Source organism: Oncorhynchus masou, chromosome 3 (assembly GCF_036934945.1).
Source record: "Oncorhynchus masou masou isolate Uvic2021 chromosome 3, UVic_Omas_1.1, whole genome shotgun sequence".
Taxonomy (NCBI): Eukaryota; Metazoa; Chordata; class Actinopteri; order Salmoniformes; family Salmonidae; genus Oncorhynchus; species Oncorhynchus masou.
The window spans coordinates 24,081,779-24,102,320 of NC_088214.1; the positions used below are offsets into that span (position 1 = coordinate 24,081,779).

The 20,542-nt window shown below is 44.0% G+C and overlaps 1 protein-coding gene across 8 annotated transcripts in view; it reads left to right on the top strand.

Moving 5' to 3' along the window:
* Positions 1–20,542, top strand: part of LOC135513143 (zinc finger protein 521-like) — a 188,855-nt gene that overhangs the window by 19,056 nt on the left and 149,257 nt on the right. For all 8 annotated transcript variants that reach the window (XM_064935956.1, XM_064935895.1, XM_064935928.1 and 5 more), the window contains exon 3: positions 12,313–12,519. Coding sequence is in view for 7 of the 8 variants with exons in the window: in XM_064935895.1 (XP_064791967.1) it covers positions 12,313–12,519 (207 nt within the window). In the remaining variant the exon portion in view is untranslated. The remainder of the gene's footprint in view (positions 1–12,312; positions 12,520–20,542) is intronic.

Consider the following 20,542-nt stretch of genomic DNA (forward strand, 5'->3'; position numbering starts at 1 on the left):
TGATGATAAATACAATCCACCTGTGTGTAATCAAGTCTCCGTATAAATGCACCTGCACTGTGATAGTCTCAGAGGTCCGTTAAAAGCGCAGAGAGCATCATGAAGAACAAGGAACACACCAGGCAGGTCCGAGATACTGTTTTGAAGAAGTTTAAAGCCGGATTTGGATACAAAAAGATTTCCCAAGCTTTAAACATCCCAAGGAGCACTGTGCAAGCGATAATATTGAAATGGAAGGAGTATCAGACCACTGCAAATCTACCAAGACCTGGCCGTCCCTCTAAACTTTCAGCTCATACAAGGAGAAGACTGATCAGAGATGCAGCAAAGAGGCCCATGATCACTCTGGATGAACTGCAGAGATCTACAGCTGAGGTGGGAGACTCTGTCCATAGGACAACAATCAGTCGTATATTGCACAAATCTGGCCTTTATGGAAGAGTGGCAAGAAGAAAGCCATTTCTTAAAGATATCCATAAAAATTGTCATTTAAAGTGTGCCACAAGCCACCTGGAAGACACACCAAACATGTGGAAGAAGGTGCTCTGGTCAGATGAAACCAAAATTGAACTTTTTGGCAACACAGCGCATAACCCTGAACACACCATCCCCACTGTCAAACATGGTGGTGGCAGCATCATGGTTTGGGCCTGCTTTTCTTCAGCAGGGACAGGGAAGATAGTTAAAATTGATGGGAAGATGGATGGAGCCAAATACAGGACCATTCTGGAAGAAAAAATGATGGAGTCTGCAAAAGACCTGAGACTGGGACGGAGATTTGTCTTCCAACAAGACAATGATCCAAAACATAAAGCAAAATCTACAATGGAATGGTTCAAAAATAAACATATCCAGGTGTTAGAATGGCCAAGTCAAAGTCCAGACCTGAATCCAATCGAGAATCTGTGGAAAGAACTGAAAACTGCTGTTCACAAATGCTCTCCATCCAACCTCACTGAGCTCGAGCTGTTTTGCAAGGAGGAATGGGAAAAAAATGTCAGTCTCTCGATGTGCAAAACTGATAGAGACATACCCCAAGCGACTTACAGCTGTAATTGCAGCAAAAGGTGGCGCTACAAATTATTAACTTAAGGGGGCTGAATAATTTTGCACGCCCAATTTTTCAGTTTTTGATTTGTTAAAAAAGTTTGAAATATCCAATAAATGTCTTTCCACTTCATGATTGTGTCCCACTTCTTGTTGATTCTTCACAAAAAATACAGTTTTATATCTTTGTGTTTGAAGCCTGAAATGTGGCAAAAGGTCGCAAAATTCAAGGGGGCCGAATACTTTTGCAAGGCACTGTAGTACCTTCAAAACACCAGTCTCAACGTCAACAGTGATGAGGCGACTCTGGGATGCTGGCCTTCTAGGCAGAGTTCCTCTGTCTAGTGTCTGTGTTCTTTTGTCTCGTCTTAATCATTTATTTTTATTGTCCAGTCTGAGATATGTCTTTTTCTTTGCAACTCTACCTAGAAGGCCAGCAGCCTGGAGACGCCTCTTCACTGCTGATGTTGAAACTAATGTAAAAGAATGGAATTAAGAAATATATAAATATTAGGACGAGCAATGTCAGAGTGGCATTGACTAAAATACAGTAGAATAGTATGTACATATGAGATGAGTAAAGCAGTATGTAAACATTATTAAAGTGACTAGTATTCCATTATTAAAGTGGCCAGTGATTCCATGTCTATAGGGCAGCAGCCTCTTAGGTGCAGGATTGAATAACCGGGTGGTAGCCGGCTAGTGACGGCTATTTAACAGTCTGATGTCATTGAGATAGAAGCTGTTTTTTCAGTCTCTCGGTCTGAGCTTTGATTGCACCTCTACTGACCTCGCCTTCTGGATGATAGCGGGGTGAACAGGCTTGGGTGGTTGATGTCCTTGACAATCTTTTTGTCCTTCCAGTGATGCTGTAGGTGTCCTGGAGGACAGGCAGTGTTCCCCCAGTGATGCGTTGGGTAGACCGGTTTGGTATCTTTAACAATCCTTGGTTCCTGCCGGTGCCTGGTAAAGATATGAGGGGGGGCCATCATGACCTCTTTAGGACCGTCTGGCAGAATACCCAGAATATGTTCTTTAACTTAAGATAGGAGACGGCGCCAGACACATGCCGGAACCAACTCTATGAACTATGCTTATGTAACGTGTCTGTAACCTGTATATAAGGGAACTAACGGGACTGCCCCGTAATAGCTCCTGATCATCATGTGTACATGGTGCATTGAGTTGGTTGGAACCTCTCCAGCGTGCTGATAGTAAACAATGATTCATGTAAGATTGACTTCAGGTGTCCATGTGTAAGATTTTGATGACAATGGTCTGAGGAGCCAAGCCGAATTTCTTCAGCCACTTGGGATTGAAGAGGCTCTGTTGCGCGTTCTTCACCACACTGTCTGTGTGAGTGGACCATTTCAGATCGTCAGTGATGTGTACGCCGAGTAATAGGAAGCTTTTCACCTTCTCCACTACGGTCCTGTCGATGTGGAGATGGGCGTGCTGCCTCTGCTGTTTCCTGAAGTCCACGGTCAGCTCCTTCATTTTGTTCCTGTTGAGTGAGAGGTTATTTTCCCAGCACCACTCCGCCAGGGCCCTAACTTCCTCCCTATAGGCTGTCTCGTCATTGTTGGTAATCAGGCCTACTATTGTTGTGTTGTCTGCAAACTTGATGATTGGGTTGGAGGTGTGCATGGCCACGCACTCATGGGTGAACAGTAAGTACAGGAGGAGGCTGAGCATGCACCCTTGTAGAGCATGCACCCTTGTGTGTTGAGGATCAGCATAGTGGAGGTGTTGTTTCCTACATTCACCACATAGGGGCGGCCCGTCAGGAAGTCCAGGACCCAGTTGCACAGGGCGGGGTTCAGACCCAGGGTCCTGAGCTTAATGATGAGCTTGGAGCGTACTATGGCGTTGAAGGCTGAGCTATAGTTAATGAACAGAATTCTTACATAGGTATTCGTCTTGTCCAGATGGGATAGGGCACTGTGCAGTGCGAAGGGAATTGCATTGTCTGTGGATCTATTGGGGCGGTAAGCAAATTGAAGTGGGTTTAGGGTGACAGGTAAGGTTGAGGTGATATTATCCTTAACCTGTAGTGACACCCTATCCCATGAATGGGGCCGTTGTCATCATCTGACACTAATTAGCATAAAGCAACGGACATATATCTTCCTAGAAAATATTCCTATTCATGAAAATCACAAGTGAAATATATTGGAACACAGCTTTAGCTTTTTGTTAATCACCCTGTCATCTCAGATTTTCAAAATATGCTTTACAGCCAACGCTAGACAAGCATTTGTGTAAGTTTATCATAGCCTAGCATAGCATTATGCCTTGCTAGCAGCAGGCAACCTTGTCACGGAAATCAGAAAAGCAATCAAATTAAATCGTTAATTTATTATCCCGCTCCAGAGCACAGGCCTCGGTGTAACGCTCATTCCTTTGACGATAAACGTGAATCCGACCATCACCCCTGGTGAGACAAAACCATGACTCGTCAGTGAAGAGCACTTTTTGCCAGTCCTGTCTGGTCCAGCAATGGTGGGTTTGTGCCCACGTTGTTGCCGGTGATGTCTGGTGAGGACCTGCCTTAAAACAGGCCTACAAGCCCTCAGTCCAGCCTCTCTCAGCCTATTGCGGACTGTCTAAGCACTGAGGAGGGATTGTGCGTTCCTGGTGTAACTCGGGCAGTTGTTGTTGTAATCCTGTACCTGTCCTGCAGGTGTGATGTTCGGACGTACCGATCCTGTGCAGGTGTTGTTACACGTGGTCTGCCACTGCGAGGACAATCAGCTGTCTGTCTTGTCTCCCTGTAGCGCTGTCTTAGGCGTCTCACAGTACGGACATTGTAATTTATTGCCCTGACCACATCTGCAGTCCTCATTTCCTTTGGTGTTTTTCAGCATCAGTAGAAAGGCCTCTTTAGTGTCCTAAGTTTTCATAACTGTGACCTTAATTGCCTACCGTCTGTAAGCTGTTAGTGTCTTAATGACTGTTCCACAGGTGGATGTTCATTAATTGTTTATGGTTCATTTAACAAGCTTGGGAAACAGTGTTTAATCCCTTTACAATGAAGATCTGTGAAGTTATTGGAAATTTACACATTTTCTTTGACAAACAGTGACGTTTCCTTTTTTTGCTGAGTTTACATCCAAAGAGCTCAGTCACAGTAAAATAAGCAAGCCATCCAGACTTAATTATGAATTGGATCTCATTGTATGATGATCTGACCATAGATCTGCTGAAGAAATACAGTACAGTAGCCTCTCAATGTTAACACCTGATTATATTTAATAATGTGGTATCAGTTGATCTCTCTGCTCTCAGAGTCTCAGAGCTAGGTCATTACAAGTGAGTGGATTTGATGGGCTAAGTGGAGGGACCCCAAATTCCATGCAGCCACATAGAGGAGGAGAGGAGAGGATAGTTACTGTACATAGATACGTTCGGAGGAATTCACATGTGGCATTAGAATGTACTGTAATGTGGCTGGCAGTGTGACCTATATTGTGAGAGCTCTCCCGCTCCTCTCTCTCAGAAAAAAATAAAGTTTGAGGATTTTTTAATAATGAGGTGGCAGGCGGGCGGCAGCATCCGTGTGAAGGGTTTTTCAATCTTAATGTCCTATTTCTGACAGCCCTCCTCACTCTGATAAAGGAGCTTGCCTTTGATCAGGCCTGCCGATATGTGTCGACAGAAGCTGCTCGCTGGTTAAAATAAATTCTTAATTTGAACTTGGGGGTTGATGGTGGGAGGGGTAGCATGGCAAATGAGGGAGGGGAGGGCTGAGGAGAGAGGGACCATCCACACGATCTTACTCTCTTAGAAATGAAAGAAAATGAGTATGGAGATGGTTGAACAGAAGGACTCCCATTGAACCTTATGGAACTAGACGTACAGTACAGTAGAGACGTAGCAGGAGCAGGAGAAAGCATGGCACCACCCCGGGGTCATTTTTATTGCCATGTCTTTCGGATGGATTTGAATGAATTTGATTTAGAAATATTCGAGACCCCTCCAGTGTAACATTTAAAGACCTATAGTGTCAGCCAAATTATGTCTACCTCTCGAAAACTCACTTTCTCTCGCTCCACTGTACTGTACTGTACTTTTCTCAATATCTCTTTTTCTCTCTCGGTTTCTTTCTTTCACTCTACCCTGTCTCTCTCTCTCCCCATCTCTATCTCTCTCCAGCCCCCGCCTCCCTTAATTTCTCCCTCCTTTCCTTCCCCTCTCCCCATGGCCAAAGTGGCCCCACCTGTCTCTCTCAGTGCTCAGTGGGAGGCCGTGAGGGGACATGGGGGGCCCGGCTCTGCTGGGGTCCTTCTGGTTCCCTGGTAGGGGTGAAGGGAGCAGAGAGGAAAACATCAATTAAAAGATTATAAATATTTAAGAGCAGAAATATTCAATAATATAAAGGTGGGAGGTCCAGGGGGATAAATGTCAATGCACCTTAACAGACAGGAAATGGATGATGGATGGACCCCAGGAAGACGTTACTGGGCGACTCAAAATGGCGTCAATTACTAGCCAGAATGTAATATTTTGATTTACTAATCACCCACGAGCTTTTAACTCCCAATAATATCCACTGTAGCATTTTAGAATGCAGTTCACTGTGTAGATACATTCTGTGGTCTTATTGAATCAATGTACAGATATCCACCTGACCTTAACATATGGATTTGTGGATTTAATTTAGATGAATGTAGCCAATGTTTTCTATATCTGGTGAACCCTTGTGACATTTCTATACTGATATAAGCATCCATTCCAACTGCAACTTCAAATCATTTAAATAGTCACACCAATGGATGCCAGAAATGAACAGAGCAGTGGAATAGACAGCAAAAAAATTGAAATACAGTATAACACCATAGCTGTCTTCTGTGTATGACTGTCAGCCCCTCCAAGCAGCAGTAGATGTGTTGTTATTCTGTCTAGCCTGTAGAGGCCTGGTTTAAGAGCATGTCCGGATCTGATAGATTACTGTAGTGGTTCCCAAACTTTTTATAGTCTCGTATCCCTTCAAACATTCAACCTCCAGCTGCGTACCCCATCTAGCACCAGGGTCAGCACACTCTCAAATGTTGTTTTTTGCCGTCATTGTAAGCCTGCTACACACAGACTATACGATACATTTATTAAACAAAAGAATGAGTGTGAGTTTTTGTCACAATCCGGCTCGTGGGAAGTGACAAAGAGCTCTTATAGAACCAGGGCACATATAATAAAATAATAATAATCAATAATTTTGCTCTTTATTTAACCACCTTACATATAAAACCTTTTATGTTCATTGAAGAATGTAAGTAACTCACCACAGGTTAATGAGAAGGGTGTGCTTGAAAGGATGCACATAACTCTGCAATGTTGTATTGGAGAGAGTCTCAGTCTTAAATCATTTTCCACACACAGTCTCTGCGTGTATTTAGTTTTCATGCTGGTCAGGGCCGAGAATCCACTCTCACATAGGCACGTGGTTGCAAAAGCCATCAGTGTCTTAACATTTGTCTTAACATTTGCCAAGGCAGGATAATCTGAGCACAGCCCTGTCCAGAAATCTGGCAATGGCTTTTGATTAAATTCAATTTACACAGAACCGCTTGTTGCAATTTCGATGAGGCTCTGTTGTTCAGTTATCGGTAATTGGACTGGAGACAATGCATGAAAGGGATAACAAATCCAGTTGTTTGTGTCATCCATTTCGGGAATGAACCTGTGGAATTGCGCCCCCAACTCACTCAAGTGCTTCGCTACATATTACATTTGACAATGTCCGTAAGCTTGAGTTCATTTGCACACGAAGAATCATACAATGATGGAAAGACCTGTGTGTTGTCCTTGTTAATGCAGACAGAGAAGAGCTCCAACTTCTTAATCATAGTCTCAATTTTGTCCCGCACATTGAATATAGTTTCGGAGAGTCCCTGTAATCCTAGATTCAGATCATTCAGGCGAGAAAAAACATCACCCAGATAGGCCAGTCGTGTGAGAAACTCGTCATCATGCAAACGGTTAGACAAGTGAAAATGATGGTCAGTAAGAAAACTTTAAGCTCGTCTCTCAATTGTGGACACGTGGATTTGGATATGTTCTGCATAGCGTCGGACAATAACATTGATGAATACGCTGATTCTGTCAGTAAGTGTATTAGCAATTGCATCGGTGATGTTGTACCCACAGCAACTATTAAAACCTTCCCCAACCAGAAACCGTAGATTGATGGCAGCATTCGTGCAAAACTGAAGGCATGGACCACTGCTTTTAATCAGGGCAAGGCGACCGGAAACATGACCGAATACAAACAGTGTAGCTATTCCCTCCGCAAGGCAATCAAACAAGCTAAGCGTCAGTATAGAGACAAACTAGAGTCGCAATTCAACGGCTCAGACACGAGGGGTATGTGGCAGGGTCTACAGTCAATTACGGACTATAAAAAGAAAACCAGCCCCGTCGCGGACCACAATGTCCTGCTCCCAGACAAACTAAACAACTTCTTTGCTTGCTTTGATGACAATACAGTGCCAACGACACGGCCCACTACCAAAACCTGCAAGCTCTCCTTCACCGCAGCCAACGTGAGTAAAGCATTTAAACGTGTTTACCCTTGCAAGGCTGCCGGCCCCGATGGCATCCCTAGACGCTTCCTCAGAGCATGCGCAGACCAGCTGGCTGGTGTGTTTACGGACATATTCAATCAATCCCTATCCCAGTCTGCTGTTCACCTCCATCATCATGAAGAGCTTTGAGAGACTAGTCATTTCACCTCCACCCTACCTGACACCCTAGACTCACTCCAATTTGCTTACCACCCCAATAGGTCCACAGACGCCGCAATCGCAATCACACTGCCCTAACCCATCTGGACAAGAAGAATACCTATGTAAGAATGCTGTTCATCGACTACAGCTCAGTATTTAACACCATAGTACCCTCCAAACTCGTCATTAAGCTTGAGACCCTGGATCTTGACCCCGCCCTGTGCAACTGGGTCCTGGACTTCCTGAAGGGTCGCCCCCAGGTGGTGAGGGTAGAAAACAACATCTTCACCCCGCTGATCCTCAACACTGGGGCCCCACAAGGGTGCATTCTCAACCTTCTCCTGTACTCTCTGCTCACCCATGACTGAGTGGCCATGAGGGTAGTGAGGTCTGCGCAATGCATTACCGGGGGCAAACTACCTGCCCTCCAGGACACCTACACCACCCGATGTCACAAGGCCAAACAAATCATCAAGGACAACAACCACCCGAGTCACTGCCTGTTCAACCTGTTATCATCCAGAAGGCGAGGTCAGTACAGATGCATCAAAGCTGGGACCAAGAGACTGAAAAACAGCTTCTATCTCACGGCCATCAGACTGTTAAACAGCCATCACTAACATTGAGTCGCTGCTGCCAAAATACTGACTCAATCTCTAGCCACTTCAATAATTAAAATTTGCATGTAATACATGTATCAGTAGTCACTTTAAACATTGCCACTTGATATAATGTTTACATACCCTACACTACTCATCTCATATGTATATACTGTACTCTATACGGCATCTTGCCTATGCCGTTCGGTCATCACTCATCCATATATATTTTTACGTACATATTCTTATTCATTCCTTTACACTTTTGTGTATAAGGTAGTTGTTGTGAAATTGTTAGATTACTTGCTAGATATTACTGCATGGTCGGAACTAGAAGCACAAGCATTTCGCTACACTCACATTAACATCTGCTAACCATGTGTATGTGACAAAAGTTGATTTGATTAGATTTTTTTTTAAACTTGTCAACTTTTTTAAACCACTCCACTATGTCTCCCTGTCATGGCTTTTGTGCCATCAGTACACATACCAACATGAGCAGCAGCTACGTTTGGCTACATACGGACCGTTAGTGGAATTCCCGCCAGAGAGGAACGGTTAATGTGATTGGATGTTAATTATTTGACTAGGCTAACTTTATTTAGTTAACATTGTGTTGTTATTTCGCTGAACACTAGATTGTTAAATAAACATTTTTGGCAGTGAAACGAGGCTACTCAATCGAGAAAAAAACCTCACCCAAATGTATAGCCACGCTGGAAAATATAAATGGATTGTTTGAAAATGTGAATCACATTTTTATTTGGCGTACCACCGACGGTATTGTGTAACCCAGTTTGCTGTAGGAGACCCAGAAAGACCCAGACAGGCTCAGGATCCTTAGTATTGACGTGGTGTGGTGGTAGGCCTGTAAACTGTGAGCCCCCCCCCCCACACGTTCAGCACTTTACCCAAACAACACCAGTTTAAAGGGGGGGTATGTGGGGTCAGTCTCATGTACAGAAAGCCATGATTCCGGCTTAGATCCACAGGACACTGGTTTGACATTAGTGGTGTTCAGGGGGAAATGCTTATGTTTTTATAAGTTATTTTAGTTGCGTTTTTAGCCTTTTGCTGTGATTTCTTGAATCAGCAACCCAAAGAATAAGTTGACTTTTTTGAAAATATCAGATAAGAAGAGTTGGTCATCCGGGTCGGGGGAGAAGGGCCTTGGTCGGGGAGGTGACCAAGAATCAGATGGTCACTCTGACAGGACAACCATCTCTGCAGCACTCCACCAATCAGCCCTTTATAGTATTGGCCAGATGGAAGCCACTCCTTAGTAAAAGGCATCAAACAGCCCGCTTAGAGTTTGCCAAAAGGCACCTTATGGACTCTCAGACCATGAGAAACAAGATTATCTGGTCCTTTCATTTTTTATTTATAAAAAAAAAATTAAAAAAAATGTTTTTCTCCTCCCAATATCGTGGACATCCCTGCCCGGCCAAACCCTCCCCTAACCCGGGCGATGCTGGGCCAATTGTGGGTCTCCCGGTCGGCTGCGACAGAGCCTGGACTCAAACCCAGAAGCTAGCACTGCGATGTAGTGCCTTAGACCACTGCACCACTCGGGAGGCCTCATTCTTCTCTGGTCTGATGCAACCAAGATTGAACTCTTTGGCCTGAATGCCAAGCATCAGTTCTGGAGGAGACCTGGCACCATTCCAACAGTGAAGCATGGTGGTGGCAGAATCATGCTGTGGGGATATTTTTCAGCGACGGGGACTGGGAGACCAGCCAGGATCGAGGAAAGATGAACGGAGCAAAGTACAGAGAGATCATTGTAGCGTCATACCCAAGAAGACTCTAGGCTGTAATCACTACTAACGGTGCTTCAAAAAACTACTGAACAAAGGGTCTGAATGTGATATTCAATTTTTTTTAAAGTTTAATACATTTGCAAACATTTCCACCTGTTTATGCTTCGTCATTATGGGGTATTGTGTGTAGATTGATGAGTAAAACATTTTTCAAATCCATTTTAGAATAAGGCTGTAACGTAACAAAATGTGGGAAAAGGCTGGATACTTTCCGAATGCTCTGCGTATATGTGTGTGTCATAAAGGCTTCCGTTGATTGAGTCTTCAACAAAAATAAGTGAAATTTCACTTGACTTTCTGGTGCCTGTGAAAAACCTTGACGTTTCTTAGATAGTTTTTTGTGGCACATTTGGAGTCGTTCTCTGCTGCTGCTGCTGGGCCTGTGAGTATGGATGAATCATGAGTGTATATTGTGTGGCGTTTGGCCTCAGTCAAAAGCAGCATTCCCCTTAGAGAGCCCAGCGAGGCCTGCATCTGCGAGGATTGGGTTGGGATTTTCATTTTCTTGAAACACCTTCTGTTCTGTTCTGTGGTGGTCCCAGCGGGGACTATAGCGCTGATATTTTTAGAGGGCATGTTCCGAAAGCCTCCGTCGCCAAGAGGGAAGGACAATGGTGGGTGTGATGTTACATCGATACTTGGCCGCGAGTGGAGTGGAGGGAGGGGGGAAGGAAAAATCCTGGGTGGCCTTGATGAGTTTTGGAACGCCTCTTCTCCGAGGAATTTCACACTGTTAAGAGCACCCCACAGACCGACCAGAGAAAGACTTTAAAATGGCCGGCCAACATGTAGCCCACATATGTACAGCCCGGCTTCATGCCAACACAGTGCCACAGACACGTTAATGCACTACTTCCTACCCACCCCATGTCCTTAAGCGGTCTTAACTGTATGCTAGGCAGTCCTGCTCATAATGTTCCCTCAAGAGGTTTCAGGCAATGTTCGAAGAGAACTGGCAGTGGGACTCAAAATGGCTGCCAGTCAATGTAGGAAGGGCTCCTTCCACTACCCAGAAAGCTTTGGGAGTTAGACCGGTGGGGCCATGATTGTTTAATTGTGAGTATGGCTTTGTAATCAGCCTTATTGTATTGAAATGGGAGAGACACAGCAGGGGAGAGAGAGAATGGACTGCAGGCAATGCTGCCTGCTGAATCTGAAAGATGCTGCTGATATTATCCCACCAGTTTACCATATGTGTTTTGTTTTTTACTGTTCTCTAAATGGAGATGTTTAAGATGAATTAGCATGCGATGCAGGGTTTGTTGTGTTGTTGTAAGAGTGTAGTAGTATCACTTGGACCTTGGTGCTGTCTGTCTGTCTGTCTGTCTCCCTGGGTTTACATAGTTTGTAGTCCTGGTTCGTAGACTGGTAGGTCTTGGTTCACGGTAGTCGGCCCACCCCTGGCACTACTATAGCACAAAGCCAACAAGAGACAAAACTGCAGATGGATTGAAGAATATTGATGTGTGTGACCCGCGGCTGCCTGCGAGCAAGGCTGAATAATTCAGAGATGTGTGTTGTGACAACAGCGTAACACACACTAATCTCAGTCCTGTGTGTTGCTTCTCTCTCTCTCTCCCTCTCTCTCTCTTTCTCATAATTTGCCTACATTTCCAGGTTGGAAGTCTAGATTACATGGGTAGTTTCCTGTCTCCTTTGACACATCCAGAGTGATGCAGTTCAGCGTTCTCATGTGGAACTCTCAAATTTTGAAGAACCTGCAACGCGTGCAATCCTGGATGTATTAACAACACATATTCCCATCCGGCTAGTTTCGAACACTGTACTTTGAGGACAAACACAACATCAAACCATTTTTAATAACATAGTGGTGTGTGTGTGTGCCTGTGTGCGTACGGTGGTGGCCGGCGGGTGAGTGTGAGTGTGTCCATGTCAGTGTGTTTCCATGTCAGTGTGTGTGTGTGTCCGTACTCGATATGTTATGCTTGAGTTACAGTATTCCAAAAGGAACCTCCATCTTTATTACACTTTTTATTAATGTTTTATTAAAACTGGACTCTAGAGATTGTTTTTATTGTCACCCAGAGGTAGCCTCTCCTCTCCACTCCGGGTCACTCAACTAACTGTGTGGTGTTGTGTTGTTTCCTGTGACTCCAACAGATCCAGAGTGCGCCCTCGAGAGCGGACTGGAGGATGGTGAGGCTGAGGCCGGGTCCAGGCGTTTGAGGAAGAGGCTTCTCTCTCCAGAGGAAGGCGAGGAGGAGGAGGACGAGGAGGCCGCGCTGCACAGCTGCGACAGCTGCCAGCAGGTGTTCGAGTCGCTGAGTGATCTCACCGAACATAAGATTAATCAATGCCAGCTGACAGGTAAACAACGCTCAGCCCACCGAGCTTCCCTTCCCTCTCCACCAGTCAGTTCTATCTCTCCCAATCTAGTCTTCCCACTGGAGAAAACCATAGGAATCCATAGTGAGCTGGGTACTTCACCACACAGCCTGTAATTGACTGCAGCACTAGTCTACCTTAGATGAACATTGCATACCATGAAATAGGTGGATTTCCAGTATGACACATTCACAAAAACTCAATTTTTTTTGCATGCATTATATGGATAGTTTCCATTCTCCTTTTCCGTTACTACACAGACACACAACACAATGTGTATGTATGCACACACCCACACTTCCTCTTACCGTACTGATCATTTGAGTATTTAGGCACCCCACTACACCACGCCACACACTCTACTACATACTCCACCAAGCCACACAGTCATATTCGCCAATAGTCAAAGCCAATGTCATTGAGGTCTCACTGTAACCAGACCTCCTTGGTAAGTGGATCCCTACTATAGTGAGGTCTCTCCTCTTAGTGTGGAGGCATCGTCCATGTCTACTGGGACCCTGGGAGGAAGACGAGAGAAGGAAGGGTGCCATTGGCAGACTGTGTCATTGAACCTGAGATGGATAAACAGAACACTGCTATAAATACTCTGACAAGGTGGCTCAGAGAACTAATGATATGAGCTGCTGAAGGTTTCCTCCATGTGATTCTCACGGACTTGGTGTTCTCCTTTACCCTGTCCCTTTACCACTCTGTATCGTCCTGTCCTATACCGTCCTGTCCCTTTACCGTCCTGTCCCTGTACCGTCCTGTCCCTTTACCGTCCTGTCCCTTTACCGTCCTGTCCCTTTACCGTCCTGTCCCTTTACCGTCCTGTCCCTTTACCGTCCTGTCTCTTTACCGTCCTGTTCCTTTACCGTCCTGTCCCTGTACCGTCCTGTCCCTTTACCGTCCTGTCCCTTTACCGTCCTGTCCCTTTACCATCCTGTCCCTTTACCGTCCTGTCTCTTTACCGTCCTGTTCCTTTACCGTCCTGTACTTTTACCATCCTGTCCCTTTACCGTCCTGTCCCTTTACCGTCCTGTCCTTTTACCATCCTGTCCCTTTACCGTCCTGTCCCTTTACCATCCTGTCCCTTTACCGTCCTGTCCTTTTACCATCCTGTCCCTTTACCGTCCTGACCTTGTACCGTCCTGTCCCTTTACCGTCCTGTCCCTTTACCGTCCTGTCCCTTTACCGTCCTGTACCATCCTGTCCCATTACCGTCCTGTCCCTTTACCGTCCTGTCCCTTTACCATCCTGTCCCTTTACCGTCCTGTCCTTTTACCATCTTGTCCCTTTACCGTCCTGTCCTTGTACCGTCCTGTCCCTTTACCGTCCTGTCCCTTTACCGTCCTGTCCCTTTACCGTCCTGTACCGTCCTGTCCCGTCCTGTCGTGTACCGTCCTGTCCCGTGCTGTACTGTGCTGTACCGTCCTGTCCCATCCTGTACCGTCCTGTACCATCCTGTCCTGTTCCGCCCTATTGTGTACTGTCCTGTCCCGTGCTGTTCTGTGCTGTACCTTCCTGTACCGTCCTGTCCCATCCTGTACCGTCCTGTCGTGTACTGTCCTGTCCCTTGCTGTACTGTGCTATACCGTCCTGTACCCTCCTGTACCGTCCTGTCCCATGATGAGAAAAACAGTCTGACACAAATTTCTTCTTGTCATTTTTGGGAGAGATCACTTAGTTTTTCTCTTAACAAGACAGGCTAGAAAGTAAACAGAATGAAGATGAAGATAAGTTCATGTGAAGAGGAAGACTTACTTTATGTTAGGAGTTTCATTGTAAGAGGGGGTCTACAGTAAACATTGTCCTATCAGACAGCAATATATACTCTCCTCTGTTTATACACAGAGGATATACTCTTCTCTGTTTATACACAGACATAGTTTGATTTCATATTTTGCAATCCGTAACCAGCCAACCGCAAATTATAGGGCAGGACTGCTTCAGAGTGATCTCAGATTTCCAAACAACCAGTAAGATATCCCATATGAGTGTTACAAAGATTTTCCATTAGCAGGAAGCCTGTCTCACTGAATGGACAGTGTCTTGCTCACGTGTGTGGGCGCATAGATGTACGCTACCGTTCAAAAGTTTGGGATCACTTAGAAATGTCCGTGTTTTTGAAAGAAAAGCACATCACAGGAGTGATGGTTGTTGATAATTGGCCTTTGTATGTCAATGTAGATATTCCATTAAAAATCAGCCGTTTCCAGCTATAATAGTTATTTACAACATTAACAATGTCTACACTGTATTTCTGATCGATTTGATGTTATTTTAATGGGAAAAAAATGTGCTTTTCTTTCAAAAACAAGGACATTTCTAAGTGACCACAAACTTTTGAACGGTAGCGTATGTGTGTCAGTATATGTGTTTATGTGTGCACTGCTTCACAAGCAGGAAGCCAATCAAGCAAAGTGTATCGGAGAGAGGGCCTAGCCTACTTTTGAAAAGGTGTGGAAATCTGTTGAATGTGCACTTGCAAATTATGACTTTCCTGACTTGAGTGGAGCCCTCAGCCGTCTCCTCTCAATACACCCAGCAATCCATCAAACAAATATTGATTCCAGCACATTATATTTGGCATACATATGAAATCATTGCACAAAGGCCATTTCATTAAAGGTAGAGTAGGAAAGAAGCTCATGCTGTACCATTGACTTCTAACAGTATTGCCAATTTCTAATAGCTCTTTGATTTGTTTGATACCTTACCTTTTTCCTATTATGATTTGATTGGGAACAAAGGGAGGTATATTTCTAGGGGCACCTTTAAAGTGCTTTGAAATGTTTTCAGATTTTTCTTTTTAGCATTTTGAGCAAGACAATAGTCAAGCATGTTCTGACTTATAGACAGAATCTTACATTATCTAGACGCGGTCACAATGAACAACTCAGGCATATTATTTATCCTAGAATTAAGCAAAGGCCTTTATTAATGTCAATCTCACGAACAAATAAGACTTAATTGCTGAATGCTGGAATGCTGCAGTTTGGCTAAGAACCCTTGTAAAACCTGAGCATTATGCACGACCACTCTATAGGTATTCAAACACAGAGGGAGAGGAAAAATACACTTTGAGATACAGCAGACTCTGTGTGTGTGTGTGTGTGTGTGTGTGTGTGTATGTGTGTGTGTGTGTGTATGTGTGTGTGTGTGTGTGTGTGTGTGTGTGTGTGTGTGTGTGTGTGTGTGTGTGTGTGTGTGTGTGTGTGTGTTTCAGTCGGGAGTCTTCTTCCTATGTGGCTGGCATCCATTACCAATGAATCAGCTTTACATCGACTCTCAGCTCACAGATGGATTCTTTATTAAACCCACATTCTAATCAACAACCAGCACCTACTGAATCCTCCACTTCTACAAATCACTTTTTTAGGTTTTATTTTTAGGAAACCCATTCAGAGCTTGACTGGACCCAATCCTGATATTGAGAATGAGATTTTGTGGAAAATGTAGAAATTTTTGTTGCAGTAGATGTTCTTATTCGTTTGTGTTGGTCCCATATTTCATGAGCTGAAATAATAGATCACAGAAATGTTCCATACGCACAAAGCTTATTTCTCTCAAATTGTGTACATACATTTGTTTACATCCCTGTTAGTGAACGTTTCTCCTTTGCCGAGATAATCCATCAACCTGACAGATGTGGCATATCAAGAAGCTGATTAAACAGGTGCACCTTGTGCTGGGACAATAAAATGGCACTCTAAAATGTACAGTTTTTGTCACACAACACAATCCCACAAGTTTTGAGAGGGTGTGCAATTGGCATGCTGATAGCAGGAATGTCCACCAGAGCTGTTGCCAGGGAATTGTATGTTCATTTCTTTATCATAAGGCACATCCAACATCATTTTAGAGAATTTGACAGTACATCCAACTGGCCACACGTGGGCGAGTGGTTTACTGATGTCAACATGGTGGCGGTGGAGTTATGGTATGGGCAGGCATAAGCTATGGACAATTCATTTTATACCTTTATTTAACGAGGCAAGTCAGTTATGAACAAATTCTTATTTTCAATGAAGGCCTAGGAATAGCAGGTTAACTGCCTTGTTCAGGGGCAGAACGACAGATTTTGACCTTGTCAGCTCAGGGATTTGATCTTGCAACCTTACTAGTCCAATTCTCTAACCACCAGGCTACCTGCCGCCCCAATGAACACTATTGCATTTTTTGATGGCAATGTGAATGCACAGAAATATGAACGCACAGAAATACTATGACGAGAAGCTGAGACTCATTGTGAGGCTCATTTATTTTAAGGTATCTGTGACCAGCAGATGCATATCTGTATTCCCAGTTACGTGAAATCCATAGATTATAGCCTAATGCATTTATTTGAATTGACTGATTTCCTCATATGAACATTAACTTTTTTTTTATCGTTCCGCTACACCCGCAATAACATCTGCTAAATATGTGTATTCGACCGATACAATTTGATTTGATGTGATTTGAAACTCAGTAAAATCTTTGAAATTGTTGCTTGTTTCATTGATATTTTTGTTCAGTATAGTTAGCTTAGTAAATATTTACCATGTACTGTCTACTTGAGGAGATTTCAGAATGCATGCAGACAGATATGTATAATACCCATGCAGGCACATTAGAGCTGGGCAGTATGGAAAACAAATCCATATCACAATAAATTGTCAATTTTTTGCACTAACTATAAATCAGTGATAAATTATTTTGGGGTGAGGTGCTAGAGCTGGCTGATATGGACAAAAAGTTATATAGCGATATATGTTACTCTTTAGCTTGATGAAAACCAATACAACCATTTTTTATGGACAGTTGCTTTACATTAATTGCAGGGCTCTAGATAATATTTTCCAGTGCCAAGTTAGACAATAGAGATTAGAGGTACGCAGAGTCAGGGTATATGCAACAGTTTGGGCCGCCTGGCTCATTGCAAACTAATTTGCCTGAATTTTACGTAATTATGATATAACATTGAAGGTTGTGCAATGTAACAGCAAATTTAGACATATTTCTGTGTGTTATTATGTTATAATGAAGTTTATGATTTGATAGAGCAGTCTGACTGAGCGATGGTAGGCACCAGCAGGTTCGTAAGCATTCATTTAAACAGCACTTTCGTGCGTTTTGCATGCTTTAAGCACTGCGCTGTTTAAGCTATACTGTTACACTGGCAATACTAAAGTGCCTATAAGAACATCCAATAGTCAAAAGTATATGAAATACAAATCGTATAGAGAGAAATAGTCCTATAATTCCTATAATAACTACAACCTAAAACTTCTTACCTGCGAATATTGAAGAGGAACCACCAGCTTTCATATGTTCTCATGTTCTGAGCAAGGGACTTAAACGTTAGCTTTCTTACATGGCACATATTGCACTTTTACTTTCTTCTCCAACACTTTGTTTTTGCATTATTTAAACCATATTGAACATGTTTCATTATTTATTTGAGGCTAAATTGATTTTATTGATGTATTATATTCAGTTAAAATAAGTGTTCATTCAGTATCGTTGTAATTGTCATTATTACAAATACATTTAAAAAATTGTCCGATAAATCGGTATCGCCTTTTTTTGGTCCTCCAATAATCGGCAACTGTATCGGCGTTGAAAAATCATAATCGGTCGACCTCTAATGGAGATGGTTCAAAATGTAAGCTATTTCATTGAACATATTCAGGAAATGATTGATTGATATTTTGATGTGCAACCTGTCCAAACAGGATCCAGAATTATCAGATGTATTGTTGGCTCTTCAGAGAATTTGCAGACATCTTTGTGCAAATTGGGCTATAGGCTATATTAGTCACCACCTGAGGAAGAGGGAACTCAAAACACTTAGCTAGATTGCTAACTCTAAATATTATATTCTTGCTAGATTGCCAAGTAGGCTTATCGATTAATCTATCACTAAATGTAGGCTAATGTCATAGAAAAACTTCCCAGCGCTAGGCCTTGGCTACTTGATGTACTATTCACTGCAACTGGCTCCATGCATCATACTAACTACAGCCTACTCTGGTTGAAAAGTGGTGCCATGAACTCAATATTAAAGGTGAGAAATACATGATCTACTCCTAGAAAGCTGTGACTCTCCTCTCTGTAACTAGAACAACAGTAGTTTCTTTGAAAACCCTATTTTTCCCACAATAGCATTTTGAGCAACGGTAATGCTTTGTGCTTCACAGAATGCATCTCTCCATCCTCCTTGCGCACAGTGGGGAGAGGGAGTGAGAGTCAGCAGCCGACAGCAAAACAGGGACAGGCAGATACTTTCATAGCAGGGATCAACATAATGCATAGGCTATCACTGTTGACCAAATAATAGTTTTAGAAACAATCTACAGGAATGTTGTGTAGAAAAATCACAGAAAATTACAGACGTAAGCAAAATGGCAATGTCGGTGTCGGGAATCTTCGGTGTATCGTCCCAGCTCTAAGGCACATGCACACCACAAACAAATGAGTACCCATACCCACCGTCTCACTATCCCTTGGTAACTAAACCTAACAACACGATCTACAGTTTAAAGAACAAACCCTGGTGCTGTAGCATACTGTACCTCGGCCTACTAGACCACGCCCAACAGACAAGAGAGAGAGAGATGTATAACATGTCACCCTGATCAATGGCTGCCATTGTCTCCCCACCGTCTGGCTGAAGTTTAACACCTCTCCATGCACTTAAGCCGTGACCACTGCAGTGCGCTAAGGGAGCACGGGGGTATGGATTGCCTCGTGTCCCCGATGCGATCGGTGCTATCGATCGTGCTAATGCTGGACTGCAGAGGAAGGCAAGAGATAGCCTGGGAGAGAGAAGAGGCGAGAGGAGGGAGAGTGCTGCAGGAATGTGTCTCCAGAGACTGGGGCAGGGCTGTAGGAATGCTCCCCTGGAGGTAGACTTCCACTGTTCGAGTACAGGCTGGGGTGGAAGACAAGGCAGGGCTGGAAGAATGCTTCTCTGGAGAACCGAGAGTGGAGAGGGTTGGAGAGGCTGGGGCTGGAGGAGTGCTCCCCCAAAGTGGTCATCTAACTCTGGGGCAGGACTGGAGGGGCTCCAGGGGCTCAGGGGGGCTGGGTGTGGGGGTAGATGGGGGAGGTGGGCGCGGCCCCCCTCCAGGCTCCAGGATGGCTGCGGATCAGGTTTCCGTGTTGGGATCAGCATCCTGCCGTCAGGGCTTTAGGCTGCCCAGGGGAGGAGGCAGGAGAGAGACGAGTTAGGAGGCAGCCTTTTATTCCGTAGGCCTCTCTCTTTCCGCTAGCTTTGTCTCGCAACAGTCTCAGTCTTCCATTGTCTGCTCCGGGTCGCATGGTTAGCGATTATGTTGCGGGAAAGAGACACCTATGGTTGGTCCTCAGTGTGGGTTTTCTTTTGGGCCGCACACACATGTTAATAGTTGAGATACATGACAGTGTAATGGCATGTAAGAAAATGTACACTAATAGTAGCCCTTACTGTCTTTTAATGTAAATAAGGACAATGGCACCAGTACTGAGTTTAATTCAAAGGTAGTTTGGTTTCACAACGGCTTACCTTGCCAGTGTCAATTTTATTCTCCTATACTGCTGCTGTGCTGGAGGCATTTGAATAGCACAGTGCACACTGTGCTGTCATCCTAGTGGTCATACTTTCATTACTGGCCCGCTCCCTAGAGAAACACCTTTTCTTGTGTCCTTCACTAGAGGAGAAGCACAGCTCGTCCCTCAGGAGAGATATGTGGCCTGCTATTTTAACCCTCTGTGAGATGACCTTTTTAATAAGTGTCTTTCTCTGTTTTCTTGCCGGCCACTGTGAGAGCAAACAGAGCATGTCTTCTGCTTCCCTCAGATAAAGAAATCAATCAGAAAGAGAGAGAGAGAGAACTGGGACATATATGGGTTTATATTATGTAAATTCTTCCCTTTTTCTGCTCTTGCCTGTGGAGATTTAGCGATGCATTCAACATCCGATAAAATACATTTTAGATTTATGAGAAAAATACAAATGAGGTATATTCGTGTACTATGA